Source organism: Zingiber officinale, chromosome 8A, assembly GCF_018446385.1.
Source record: "Zingiber officinale cultivar Zhangliang chromosome 8A, Zo_v1.1, whole genome shotgun sequence".
Classification (NCBI taxonomy): domain Eukaryota; kingdom Viridiplantae; phylum Streptophyta; class Magnoliopsida; order Zingiberales; family Zingiberaceae; genus Zingiber; species Zingiber officinale.
The window spans coordinates 5,063,193-5,075,625 of record NC_056000.1 but is presented as its reverse complement, the minus strand read 5'-3'; the positions used below and the strand labels follow the sequence as shown (position 1 = coordinate 5,075,625).

General features: G+C 35.4%; 1 protein-coding gene across 4 annotated transcripts; it reads right to left on the bottom strand.

Moving 5' to 3' along the window:
- Positions 1-4,606: 4,606 nt before the first annotated feature.
- LOC122012053 (wall-associated receptor kinase 3-like) lies at positions 4,607-8,391 on the bottom strand. Of its 4 annotated transcripts, none has more exons than XM_042568510.1 (4): positions 8,098-8,391; positions 6,781-7,905; positions 6,320-6,430; positions 4,607-6,110 (listed from the first exon to the last, which is right to left on the bottom strand). In XM_042568510.1, exons 3-4 carry the CDS (start codon positions 6,324-6,326, stop codon positions 4,879-4,881), a joined length of 1,239 nt encoding a protein of 412 aa, XP_042424444.1. In that variant the 5' UTR covers positions 6,327-6,430; positions 6,781-7,905; positions 8,098-8,391; the 3' UTR covers positions 4,607-4,878. The 4 variants fall into 4 exon arrangements, with proteins under 4 accessions (XP_042424444.1, XP_042424445.1, XP_042424447.1 ...); XM_042568511.1 differs by having other exon boundaries at positions 6,781-7,598; XM_042568513.1 differs by lacking the exon at positions 6,781-7,905.
- Positions 8,392-12,433: the final 4,042 nt, after the last annotated feature.

The window sequence follows — 12,433 nt, the reverse complement described above, 5'->3', positions numbered from 1 at the left end:
CAAAATCTGTTTTAAAAAATACCTCCATCTTTTTCTTAGAGTTCGTGAATTCCCCCTCGAACTTAGGTGGATAGATGCTCGGTCTGGCCATCTCTTGTGTTTCGATCAGCGGTTAGTCCTCTTGAAGTGGTTGGACTCTGATACCACTTGTTGGTCCCTTGGAGGCCAGCAAGAGAGGGTGAATTACCCTGCACAAAAAAATGAATACCCTTTCTCGATCTTTATAAGATTTTATTAAGAAAATAGTTGCATAAAAAGAAACTAATTAACAAACAAGAAGGAAGAGCCAGATCGTTTACTTGGTTTGCAATAAGAAGATTGTTAATCCAAAGTAAGTAAAGCTCACTATCAAATATCCTTCAGGCGGAGAAGCCTCTTACAGCAGTTAAATAACTCGAATACAAAGCTAAACAAAAGGTAGAATGTTTAGAAGTGTTATATCCAGCTTCTGGGATTAGGGTTGTATTTATAGCCCCAATCGGGGTGCCTAGATGGGTTCCAAGTGCTTGAACATGGATAAAATTTTATCCTCTTCGCAATGAATCGCACCATGTCAAGTTTTGATAGGTTTCTGGTCCGGACGCCTGGACCCAATTTGGGCGTCTTTTGTTTAATTTCCTATGCTCCTAAGTTCCTGCACACTTAGACACAAGGGTTAAACCACAACAGGACCTAACTTGACTTGGTTGATTACATCAAAACTACCACGGATGACATAGAATATTCTATATACAAATGTTACACTAGAAGCTTCCACTATGCTAAATGCAAAGATTACAAATCCATTTTGGGAAAGGTGTCAAAGCATCTTTATGGTCTATCTTTTTTTGGAAATGCTTTGAGGTTTGTGCATAGACAAATAAAAACACTATAAAAGATGGTCTCCATCTACAGATGCATGTACGCAAGGCTATGCAACTTTAGGCATCCATAAACATTGTTCGTTCTATTGTTCATCACCTTTAATTAGATCACTGACTTAAGCATCAAAGTATCTGTGCAGGGGAACCCTTCCCTGGCGCAATTGCTGACATCTCTTTTAATATACAGGATCACTCAGAGTTCTTTTTTACCTGCGCTAAGATTTTTACACGATCAACATCAGTCATCTACCTAGTACACCATCTTCTCTGCTTTCAGATAGAATCAAACACATTGTTGCTGGTATTGTTGATTGTCGAAAACCAACAACACATTGTTGTTGGTAATGATTTTTGAAAATTAGCAATATTGTGTCACTAATTTTTCAAAATCAACAACAACGTTGTGTTGTTAGCTACACAATGTTGTTAATTTCAAAAAATTAGCAACATAGTAAAAAAAATTATTTGGAAGTTTTTCTGATGAATAATAAAAAATAAAGAGAGAGAAGTAATAAAAGGAAGAGAGAGACAAGTAAAAAAGGAAGAAACCAACAACGTTGTTTGGACATTTTCAAAATCACATACGGATAGGGGAAAATGCATAATTACCTAGGTTGTTTGATAAATAATCATTGATATATTGTACATCCTATGATCTAATTCTAGTCAAAAATTATGATCTTTTAAAATTTAAGTCAACAACACCGTGTTGCTGATTTTCATAAATCAACAAGACAATATTGCTAATTTTCAAAAATATGTGTTGTGATGCTGATTTTTTAAAATCAGTAACAATTTGTTGCTAACTTAAATTTTGAGTATCCATAACTTTCGATTTCCAGGAATCAATAACACGAGATTGATTTTTGGAAACCAACAACACAAGTGTTGTTGATTTTTGGAATGCAACACCGTGTTATTGTTGGATTTTAGAAATCAGCAACACCATGTTATTGCTGATTTTCAAAAATCAACAACATGGTGTTGCTGATTGTCCATGTTACTAATTTTTGGAAACTAGCAAGACATCTTCATGACCTGTTTATGTTTATTATTTTCAATATGTTACATTAAAATTGTATATAATATCCGAAGATAATCTAATTTGTTATTTAAATTTTCAATCAATAATTTTTAGTATTCGTTGTGAGCTTCTTAAGATAAATAAACAAACTACTCTAAAAATAATATAACCAATCTTCTTTTTGATAAACAAATAAAAAGGCACAGAACATCCATTATTGATCTCAAACACAAACTAACATCAACGATAAGACTAAACAATATAAGGAAGATTGATCAAATCTATACATAGTCTTATTTTTTTCCTCTAAAAAAATTTAATCTCTCATCCATCCTTCTTCATCTCTATCGCGACGAGTTTCCTCCATCGTCGTCTGCTTTGACATTTCATCAAACAACTACCGATCAAACAATAGAACTACCTTAAAACACACAAAATTTAGATCTTTGATCCAAAATCAAAACTTATTTCGCCACCAGGGACACACCGACATTCCAGCGACCGGAGTCACCTTTCAACGAAGAATTGATGAAACCAATCTCATCCTCCAAAAGCACTCATTTTCCTCCTCTCGAGACCGACTTCTCCGACTTGTTGAGCTTTACCTCTAACAATAATAAGAAATTCAAAAAGTAGACCAAATGCTAAAATAAAATGCAATGCAACGACATGGAGATCATGAAAAGAAAGTGAATGAAGTTGGGATGGAATGATGAGCAAAGATCACCCCCGGTGCCCCTTTTAAAATCAACATAGTTGGCTATCGTCATCGACGTACCATCTCTTTGTGTTGCTGGGTGGAAGCGAAGGAACAATGACATACAACCGTCGTCGATGCTCCGATGATGGAGGAAACAGAGATGAAAGAGGAGGGCTAGAAGATTAAGTTTTTTTAAAAAAAATAAAAAAAATAAAAAGGAAGGAGGGTATTATGGAAAAGAAAATGGCATGGGATATGTGATTTACTCAATTTCAAATATGTACACTTTTTTTTTTTGAGTAATATGCAAAATCTATTACGTTGTTGGGTAAATTGTCGAATTTTTATTAAAAATATCATTATTTTTCTTTGCTATTTGTCATATAAAAATATGCACTGACATGGTTCTCTTTAGTCTCATATCTTAGGATTTATAACATCGTAAGTGAAGAAGCTTCTATAAACACCTTAAGTTGACAACATTAAAAAGCTTTTTTTTTCCCTTTTGGCTAAGATCTATTTGTTCTTATCAATTTAATATATGATATAAAAAATTAAATTAATTATTTATGAGAGTTCTCAAACATCTCTTACGTTGTACTGATCTAGCGCATCCTTACCAAGTCTAATTTATAAATCCGGGATACTAATTTACGCGTATTCATATATTATATTATACATGTAACGTGATGACTAGTATTATATAAAAAAAATTCTATTGCACTGGTGGTTCTGATCAACTGGGCCATTGAACCGTAATCGGTCCCGTCCCGGTTATGGTTCATGTCCAACCTGTTGACCCGGTTATGGGCCCGTATCGGATATGGTTTCAGGTCTAAACCGGACCCAACCTGAGTCGGGTCTGGAGGATAGTTCCCCATATCATGCATTACCTCTGTACATGAGTGATTGTCCATGTACCAAGACAGTGGAGACTCCAAACTGCCGAATGAGGCACTCGTGTCGTGTGGGCGTTGACTGCAGTGACATTAGCTAAAGGAAACTGAATCTGGGTGAGTCGAGTTAAACACACTCCTAAGAAGACACGATCTGGAAGTTCTTCCCAGCCAAAGGAAACTGAATCTGGTGAGTCGAGTTAAACACACTCCTAAGAAGACACGATCTGGAAGTTCTTCCCCAATCTCAATGCTGCACTCTTTTGGGATTATGAAGGGCAACAAATTTGGACTGACGTCCAAGCAAATTTTGGGATTATATATGATTGTGTTATTGGCAAGGTCGACTAGATTGACATTAACATTGCAACCAGAAACAAATAGAAAGTTGTCTGTTGCCCAAAAGTTGAAGTTGTGGTGATTTTGCAGATCGATTAGTAGGCCGGTGATTGAACTCTGGTCGACGCCCATTATGATAACTGGCAATTCTGTGTGTATTAGGCGGACGGCCTTTTCCTTGTCCCTTGCTCACTCAACTGCGAAAGAACGATAAAAAGAAGAAGATAGAATAAGGTTGTGCCCTCTCTCCGCTCTCCCTCGTCGCTGCTGATTTCATTTGGAGGGTGATTCGCCCTAACTCTATCTCAGTAACAAAAGATAATAGCGTATTAATTGAAATGGTTTCTTGCTTGTCTGCATTGCATTCTTTCTTTCTATCTCTGAATATAAAGATTAAAGGTAATGTGAATGACAGCCAAAAAATAGTCAAAATGGCTGCTGCCATAGGTACTACTTCCACTTTGCACAATACAACTTCTACTATGTCATGGCTGCCATAGATGTAACTTCCACCAGGCACAATACAAATTTGCATTTGATTAACATAAATTTTACTATGTTCGAACAGTGGAACTTTAGTAGGTGGCTGGTTTGTTCAATAAGTGGTTTTACCTGAAATGTATACACCTCAGTTTAAGTTGATTCCATATCATCTCCTAACTCGAGAATTTTGATGTCACTATTCACCATCATCAGTAAAAAAAACTGAAGTTTTCATTAAAATATGAGCACGGTTTTCGTCAAAAATATACATAGATAACACCTAGTCATAAAAAGAGATATGTTATATGTAAAAGAGTAGCATTCATGAAATTAATACCAATTATTACATTAAGCAAACACAAACTTTGAGATAATAAATTGTAGCATACACACTCCGACTTTAGTTTATGATGCATTTTACTTGCTCCGTAGACACAGAAATTGCTATGGAAGGAATTCACATGTCACTGTAAGCATGTTCGCACAACAGATTAACTATAATGATAGTTTACAGGGTATTCCAGCTGGTTTAGACAACAAACAGTAGAGACATGATGCTTAGAGAAAGCAAACTCATCGAGGTGAGTATAGTTGTTGGTACATTAGGGCTTTCTCTGAGCTGTAACTAGTAGAAGTACCTTGATTTCTTTCGTCAACCGATTCTGTTGAAGGATCAAATGCATCACTCAGGTTAGTCTCAGTTGTTTCATTGTCTTCTGCAAAAGAAGGTAGCCTTTTTTTCATCATTTTGTTCCTTCTCAGCCCTTGCAATTTGTGCTCAACTTCTTTCATAGTAGGTCTCTCTGCTCCCTTCAACCTCAAGCACATTTCTACCATCTGCATTATTTCCAAAAGCTCTTCTCTGTTTCCTTCTTTCAAAACACGATCCTCCACAAGATCAAGAGCATGGTTTTCTCTCATTGCTTGAAGAAACTGCTTTGATAGGTTCACCTCATTGCCATGCTCGTTTGAGTAAATAGGAGCTTTCCCGGTCAAAAGTTCTAGGAGAATGACTCCAAAACTATATACATCGCTCTTTTCTGTCAACTCACTTGTTTGATAATATTCAGGATCCAAGTATCCAAAGGTGCCTTGTACAGCAGTGATTATGTAATTTTGATCAAGTGGAATAAATCTTGAAGCTCCAAAATCAGATACTTTTGCAACCAAATTATCATCTAAAAGAATATTTGATGATTTAACATCTCTATGAAAAATAGACATAGAAACATCCGAGTGTAAGTAGGCAAGTGAGCATGCAACTTCTGTAGCAATCCTCAAACGATCATCCCATGATAATTTAGATTGTCCATTGGGAACATGGAGATGATGTGATAGGGTGCCATTTGAAATAAATTCATAGATCAGTAAGGGGATTTCAGTCTCTAGGCAACATCCGAAAAGCTTCACTATGTGCCTATGATTAATTTGAGAAAGAATTGCTACCTCATTTATGAATTCATCAATCTCACTTTTTTTCAGATTTGTGGATTTCTTTATGGCAACAACTCGTTGATCTGTTAAAATTCCTTTGTAAACTACTCCGTGCCCTCCACTTCCAAGCATGCGGGATTCATCAAAATTGTTTGTTGCTTTTTCTATTTCTTCCAGTGGAAATAATTTAGTTCTCTGAGCATCATGTTCGCTTGTAGAGATCAGTTGTTGCAGCAATAAACCATGATTCTGGCGAAAGTTCTTTTCTCTTTTTTTCTTTTGCATTCTTTCCTTCCATTTCATACTTAGGATGACCAACATTGCACACAAGAGTAGTAGGCACACATTGCCTGCAGCAACCATGATGATAGCTGCACCATATACAAGAAAATTAAATTTCACTAGTCTCATATATTTGGTGATACCTATTATGAACTACATGCTGCAACACAGTCTACCTTTGTATCTTTTAATAGTGTTGTGATAATTTTTAGTAGCTTTGCACTTTGTTTTCATTTTTCTTTTATGTGTAACAATTGATTTGTTCAGATGGTTTATATATGTTTAACCAAAAACTTACCTAACATAAGAGTTCTCTTCTTGGTAGGAGGGATGCAATAGTAACTGCCCTTTGTATTCTTACAAATCCCCTCGCAAATATATTTCTCAGGATTGTCGCACTCATTGATATCTAAAGAACAACAAAACATAGGGTGAGTTAATTATGCACACCAATACCATGAAAAATAGAGGTTTGCATGAAATCAATTAATAAAACTTATTTGACAATGGAGTTACAATTTATGTTTTGCACTTGTAGCTATTTTTTTCCCCCACAAGTATTTCTGAAATTTGAAGATACAAGCCTAATTTAGCTAGACAAATTTTACTCACCTTGTCTAGTTAAGACATCAAAGTCTATTCTAAACCTTTTTTCAATGGTGGATGAGGTCCCTCAAACCTATGCTATAGCTTTTGAACCTAAGTATTACAGTTTTTAGATTGCAATATATATTTTGAGAATGGCCTCATGTTACTTACATTCTAGCGGATTGATGCAGCTGATGATCAAGAAAATAAATGTAATTCGTCTTCCCCGTATCGTTCATTGCCTCTTTACATGAAGAGTGACCGTCCATGTACCAAGACAGTTTAAAATCCGAATTGCCAAACGTGTAGCTGGCGGCGCTGACTGCGGTGGCATTAGCCAAATGCAACGCACTGACCTGGTAGAGCGGAGTTAAAGTAACTCCTAAGTCCTAAGAAGACACGGTGTGGAAGTCTCTTTCCAATCGGAATGCTGCAGTTTGGACGCTGGATTACGAAGGGCAGCAATTCTGAACTCCCGTCCAAGCAAATGGTAGTGCAATTAGATATGATGGTGTTATTGTTGGCGAGGTCGACTAGGCTGGCACGAACATTGCAACCAGATACAAACAGAGAGTTGTTCGCTGCCCAAAAGTTGAAGTTGTTGTAATTTTGCAGATCGATCAGTGGGGCTGTGATGGAAGGCTGGTTGACGCCCATACTGATAACTGGCAATTTGAAGTACACGTACCCTGACGGTAAATCTATACTGGAAACCTCGAGTGTGCCATCACCCATGAAGAGCCGGGCTGGCACGCTGCTATCGTTTTGCTCGCGGCAGGTAAGGTTGAAGCCGGGAAGGTGGCAACCATGGCCGATGCCGAAAGGGTATTGGATCCTGATATTGCCACAGCTTGTTGAACAGTTGGATGGGAGTGCAAAAGTTCGTTTTTTAATTGATTTCGTTTCGATCTGTTGTGCTCCGCAACAGGGAGATCCCCGAGTAGCAGCAAGTGCAAGTAGTACCAATAACACTTTCCCCCACGCCATCTCTGAGCATATAGGTATCAGTACGTTTCATCGATCACATATCTATTCGAGTAGCTCAGATTTCTTGATCCATAAAAAAGATAGATCAGGAGATGAGTCACTTTTAATTGTGATTAGATCATAATCGTGATCCGATCGTAATTGGTTGTGATCTTTTTCTGAGTTCACCGTCCTCAGATTATAATTTGAGTCGGAGTGAATTATCAGAGTCCACCGGAAAGTTACCCTCCACCCACTCGACGCCAAACTACCTGGCCATTTATCCATCGCCAACGGTTTTTAATCATCCGTCTCGACCTAAACTATAACCTAGAGGGATCATAAACGCAAAAAAGGATCACAACCAAATACGATCGGAGGATCACGATCATAATCTAATCGTAATTATAAATGATCTATCTCCTAATTTACTTTTGTATGAGCCAGAGGATCTTTCCTCTATTCGAGATCTGTTAATTTGATTGAGCTACATCATGCACAACGAAAAAAGCAGAGACTCACCTTGGCTTAATTTGTTGAACTTTGAAGAGAAGAAGTACGCACGACATTGGTTGATCGCCAGACTATTAGTTCATATAGAAGACGATGACGAGGTCTTCTTAATTAACAGAGTACAGTGAACCTACAAGACGATGACTGGGTCTTCTCTGCTAAGTCAGTCAACTTAAAAGTAGGTTCCAGCTTTGCTGATAAAGGTGCGCCAAAAAGAAAGTAAGGAGGAACGGAGACAGAATGCAAATTAAAATGGAGAAATGTCATAACTGTGTGATCGAAATCCTCAGTCTGTCAGTTTTTGGTTGCATGAAAAAGATCGGCAAATAGAGAAGTAGCAGAAGCAAAGGAAAAGCTATAAACTCGGTTTTTTACTTGGGGCCGATCCTTTCGAACAATAAGTCAATAACCGTGCAAAAACAAATTAAAGGGTTTTCAGCTTACTTTTGCTTTATTCAAGAGAGTAAACTTTTTTTATTCACATGGTGACGTTTTTCTTTTATACAAATGAAATACTTTTCTCTTTTTTTTAAAAAAAAAAATCTTTTAGATTTTACATATCACAAAGTAACTTTAAAGTAATACTATTTAAATTAAAACTAAAGCAAAATGATTTCACTGTCTGAAAGTTATAAAAAATAACTCCAAGATAAAACTATTGTCAAAATAATTTTAAAGTTGGAATTGCTTTTCTTAAAGTTGCTTTAAATAAAACAACCCCAAAAGTGATATAGATTTGATCAGAATAATTCTAAAGTGGAGTAAAGAAGAGTATTTTGAGTAGGAAATCATAAATGAGATGTTATTTTAATATTGTAATATAGATTTGATCAAAATATGTATTTTGAACATGTAAAATATTTGAATAAATAATTAGCAATGACTGAGATAGATGATGAGGTCATATATTTTAGTAATATTCTTATAGTTTTTCATATAAATGGGTTCTCAATTGAGATCTTCTAAAAAAAACAAAGAATTGAGGTTAAATTTTATAAATGAAAATAATAAAATTTTAATAGTTTTTATAAGATTTTTTTCATCAATTTACCTAATGAGTAACTAATTTTACATATTAATTAAAAAACGTATCCATTTTAGAATTGACCAAATCATTTATCCTGCTCATTTTTTTTTTCTATAATACCCTCCTCTTCCTTTTTTTACTATTCATTTGGAAAAAAAAAATTCTTTGAACCACTTAATTTTTTTTCTCTAAAAAAACCTAATTTCCTTTTTTGTCTCCAAAGAGTCGATTATGGAGCATGCTTATGGCTTACTCTCCCACGTGTTGAACTTTGTCTAGGAGTCTACAATTGTCATGTGATGTAGGGTCGTCATCGTCGAGACTGCCACCGTGACCATGAAGTACTTTAGTAGCACCCAAAAAGGCACGTGGATTGCTGACACCATCTTTCTCATCCTCATAGTTCCCCTTATCATCAAGATGGACCGTGAATCATAACGGAAGGAGTTGGAGATGCAACAGTTGACCCTCCTAGTCGTCCCCACCACCCTGACGTCCCTCTACACCGTCACCCAATCCAAATGAGAAAGGAATGAGATGATTGTGATCTAATCTCATGCTTAGATAGATAATAATAATAATTCATCTTTAAGGTAGTGCATTAAATTTGTTAAGTTAAAAATATTTCGATGTTCTTGTCTAATTAAATCTTGTATTTCATTACATATAACTTTCATTATTTATTTTATGATTCTCTTAAGGTTGAGTGAAAATTATAAATGACCTCCTAATTAATTTGTTCCAAGATTATAGTTTTAAGTTGACTTAACCTTTCATATAATGATTGGTCTGTTGGACTACTTTTTGTCACTTTGAATAGATATTTTAATGTCCGAACTTTGACTTTCTAATTAATTACTTGGACTGGACTGATTTTTTTAACATATGCAAAGCTTTATTAACAATAGTCGATTGTTCAACTCTAGTTTTTTTTATCCTTATATTTTATTACTGCTATTCAAATATTTTATCTTTTGAAAAAATGTGAGGAAAAAATGACATAGTAATAGAATAAATTATATTATCAAACCATATAATCTTGTACTAGATTTTAATAATAATACTAAGAGATTATTTATTCTTATAATTATAATATTAAAGTCATACTAAGAAGGACCACTTGAATTATCTTAATATAGAAAATCATCTAGAATACTTAAAAATACTAGAGAACTTGATTTTTTGTTTGATGATATAGAGAACTTTGCTCTTCCCTGCTAATATAATGTCAAGCATGACTGATTTCCTATGAATCTTAGAGAGAAATATTTATAATATTTTAATATTATTATTGTCTATATAATTGTTATTGATGTATAACTAATTGTTATTTTGTCTAAATTATTATGCACTTCTTGTGTGTTATTGTAAAAATCAATAAAAACTGTTGTTGTTGTTTTATGTAATAATAGTTGTAAATTGATGTTAGTATGATAATTATTTTTTATTAGATTATTATTATTGTTGTTTAAATATTGTAGCTACTAGTTTGTTTGTTGTAAATTATTATCTGGTAAGTTATAAAATGATCTTGTACTTGTATTTAAAAATATTATTATTTTAATATATATTGGTAATGAAATTATTGATGAGATTTTATTAGACATATTTTTCTATAAAATAATATTGAGTATGATATATTAAGAAATGAATTTGTGTTGTTGGTTTTGAAAAAAAGTTGCTCTCAACATGGAGCATTGCATCTATGGTTAAGAATATGACTATAGTCGGGACTCGGGAGAACTAGATGAACACACAGATCCTGATTTCATATCATTTCAAGTTCTCTATGTCCATTAGCTACTTTTGGGATGAAACTGGCTAATGAATCTAGGACATTCTAATAATAAAAACTTTATCAAATCGAAGATTGTTTATAGATCTTCGATTTGATATATTATGTGTTCTGTAGTTTAACCTGAATAAAAAATTATGACATCTCAAAGTTTTAACTTGTAGTTATAGCAACTATGATTTCTTAGTTGCTATAACGTGTTGTTGATTTTCAGAAGGCCAACAACATGTTACTGATCTTCAGAGGACCAACAACAACGTGGTGTTGTTCTTCAAAAGATCAGCAACAACGTATTGTTGAAGACCAGCAATAGCGTGTTGAACCGTAAACTTTGAGATGTTATAATTTTTCATTCAGGTTGAATCATGGAACACACAATTGATCAAATCGAAGTTTGTTAAAAGATCTTCGATTTGATATATTATGTGTCCCGTAGTTTAACATAAATCAAAAGTTATTGTAGGACCGATGCACGTGAGAGGAGCATGAATCACGTGATTTTTTTTTTAAAAAAATCATTTTGAAATCAAGTACACAGTAGAAATATAACTAAGTAAAAAATAAAGCAAAACACAAAGAGGCAATGGCTAACACAGGTTCGTTTTACTTTGTTCGGAGCGTTCGACGACTCCTACTCCAAAGTCCGTACTCGTTGAGTATTTTCGTTGGGTAATCACTATAAGTTTGAAAAAGATTACAAAAGTTTAAGTACAATGCAAGAAAAGTAAAGTTATACCAACAACAAAAGAAATGGAAGCTTGGTTGTAGGTTGTCGGGGCAACCTTTTAGTGTCGTAGGAGTCTTCTAAGAGTAGCGTACAAGTACGAAAGTTGAAGCGAGTGATGCCCTGAAGCCTCTGGTTGAAGTCCTTTTTATAGACCCTTTTTGAGTGCTTGGATCACCCCTAGGCACCTCCAACAAGGCCTAGGACTTCGTTGACTTATCCTCCTCCAGGAGCCTGGATTGCTGATATGGCTGCACCTCGACGAAAGTCTGTCTCTGAAGATTTATCCATCTTCGGACGCCCGAACATGTTCGAGCATCTAGACTTTGACATGTACTGGTTTATCAGTGTCTGCCACCTCAGCTAGGTGCCTCCCCAGGTTTGGGCCAATCCAGACGCCTGGACTCGGTCCGGGCACTAGAATCCTTCCCAAGCGCCTGAAGCCCCTTTTTCCAACCAACTTTGAACTTTAATTCCCGCACCATAATATTAGCACAACAAGCAATAACATGGAAATGAGAGTAGTAATATATTCGACAATCTCCGGACTATTTAATCCTGACTTTGAGTTTTGCTGAAACCCTAGGTCAGACTAATGCCTACTGTTCCCTTAATCAGGAATGCATCCTCACTAGATATCTCCTCTAGTTGTTTATCTTTACTTACCATTTGCAGTCACTTGATTTGCCTCTTGACACATCGGGTTTTCCTGCCAATTGTCAAGCACATAAACTCAACTGGACTTCGGCCAGCTGTTAGGTCCCACAGACCCAGCTAGATTTCCTGCTAGATATTAGGT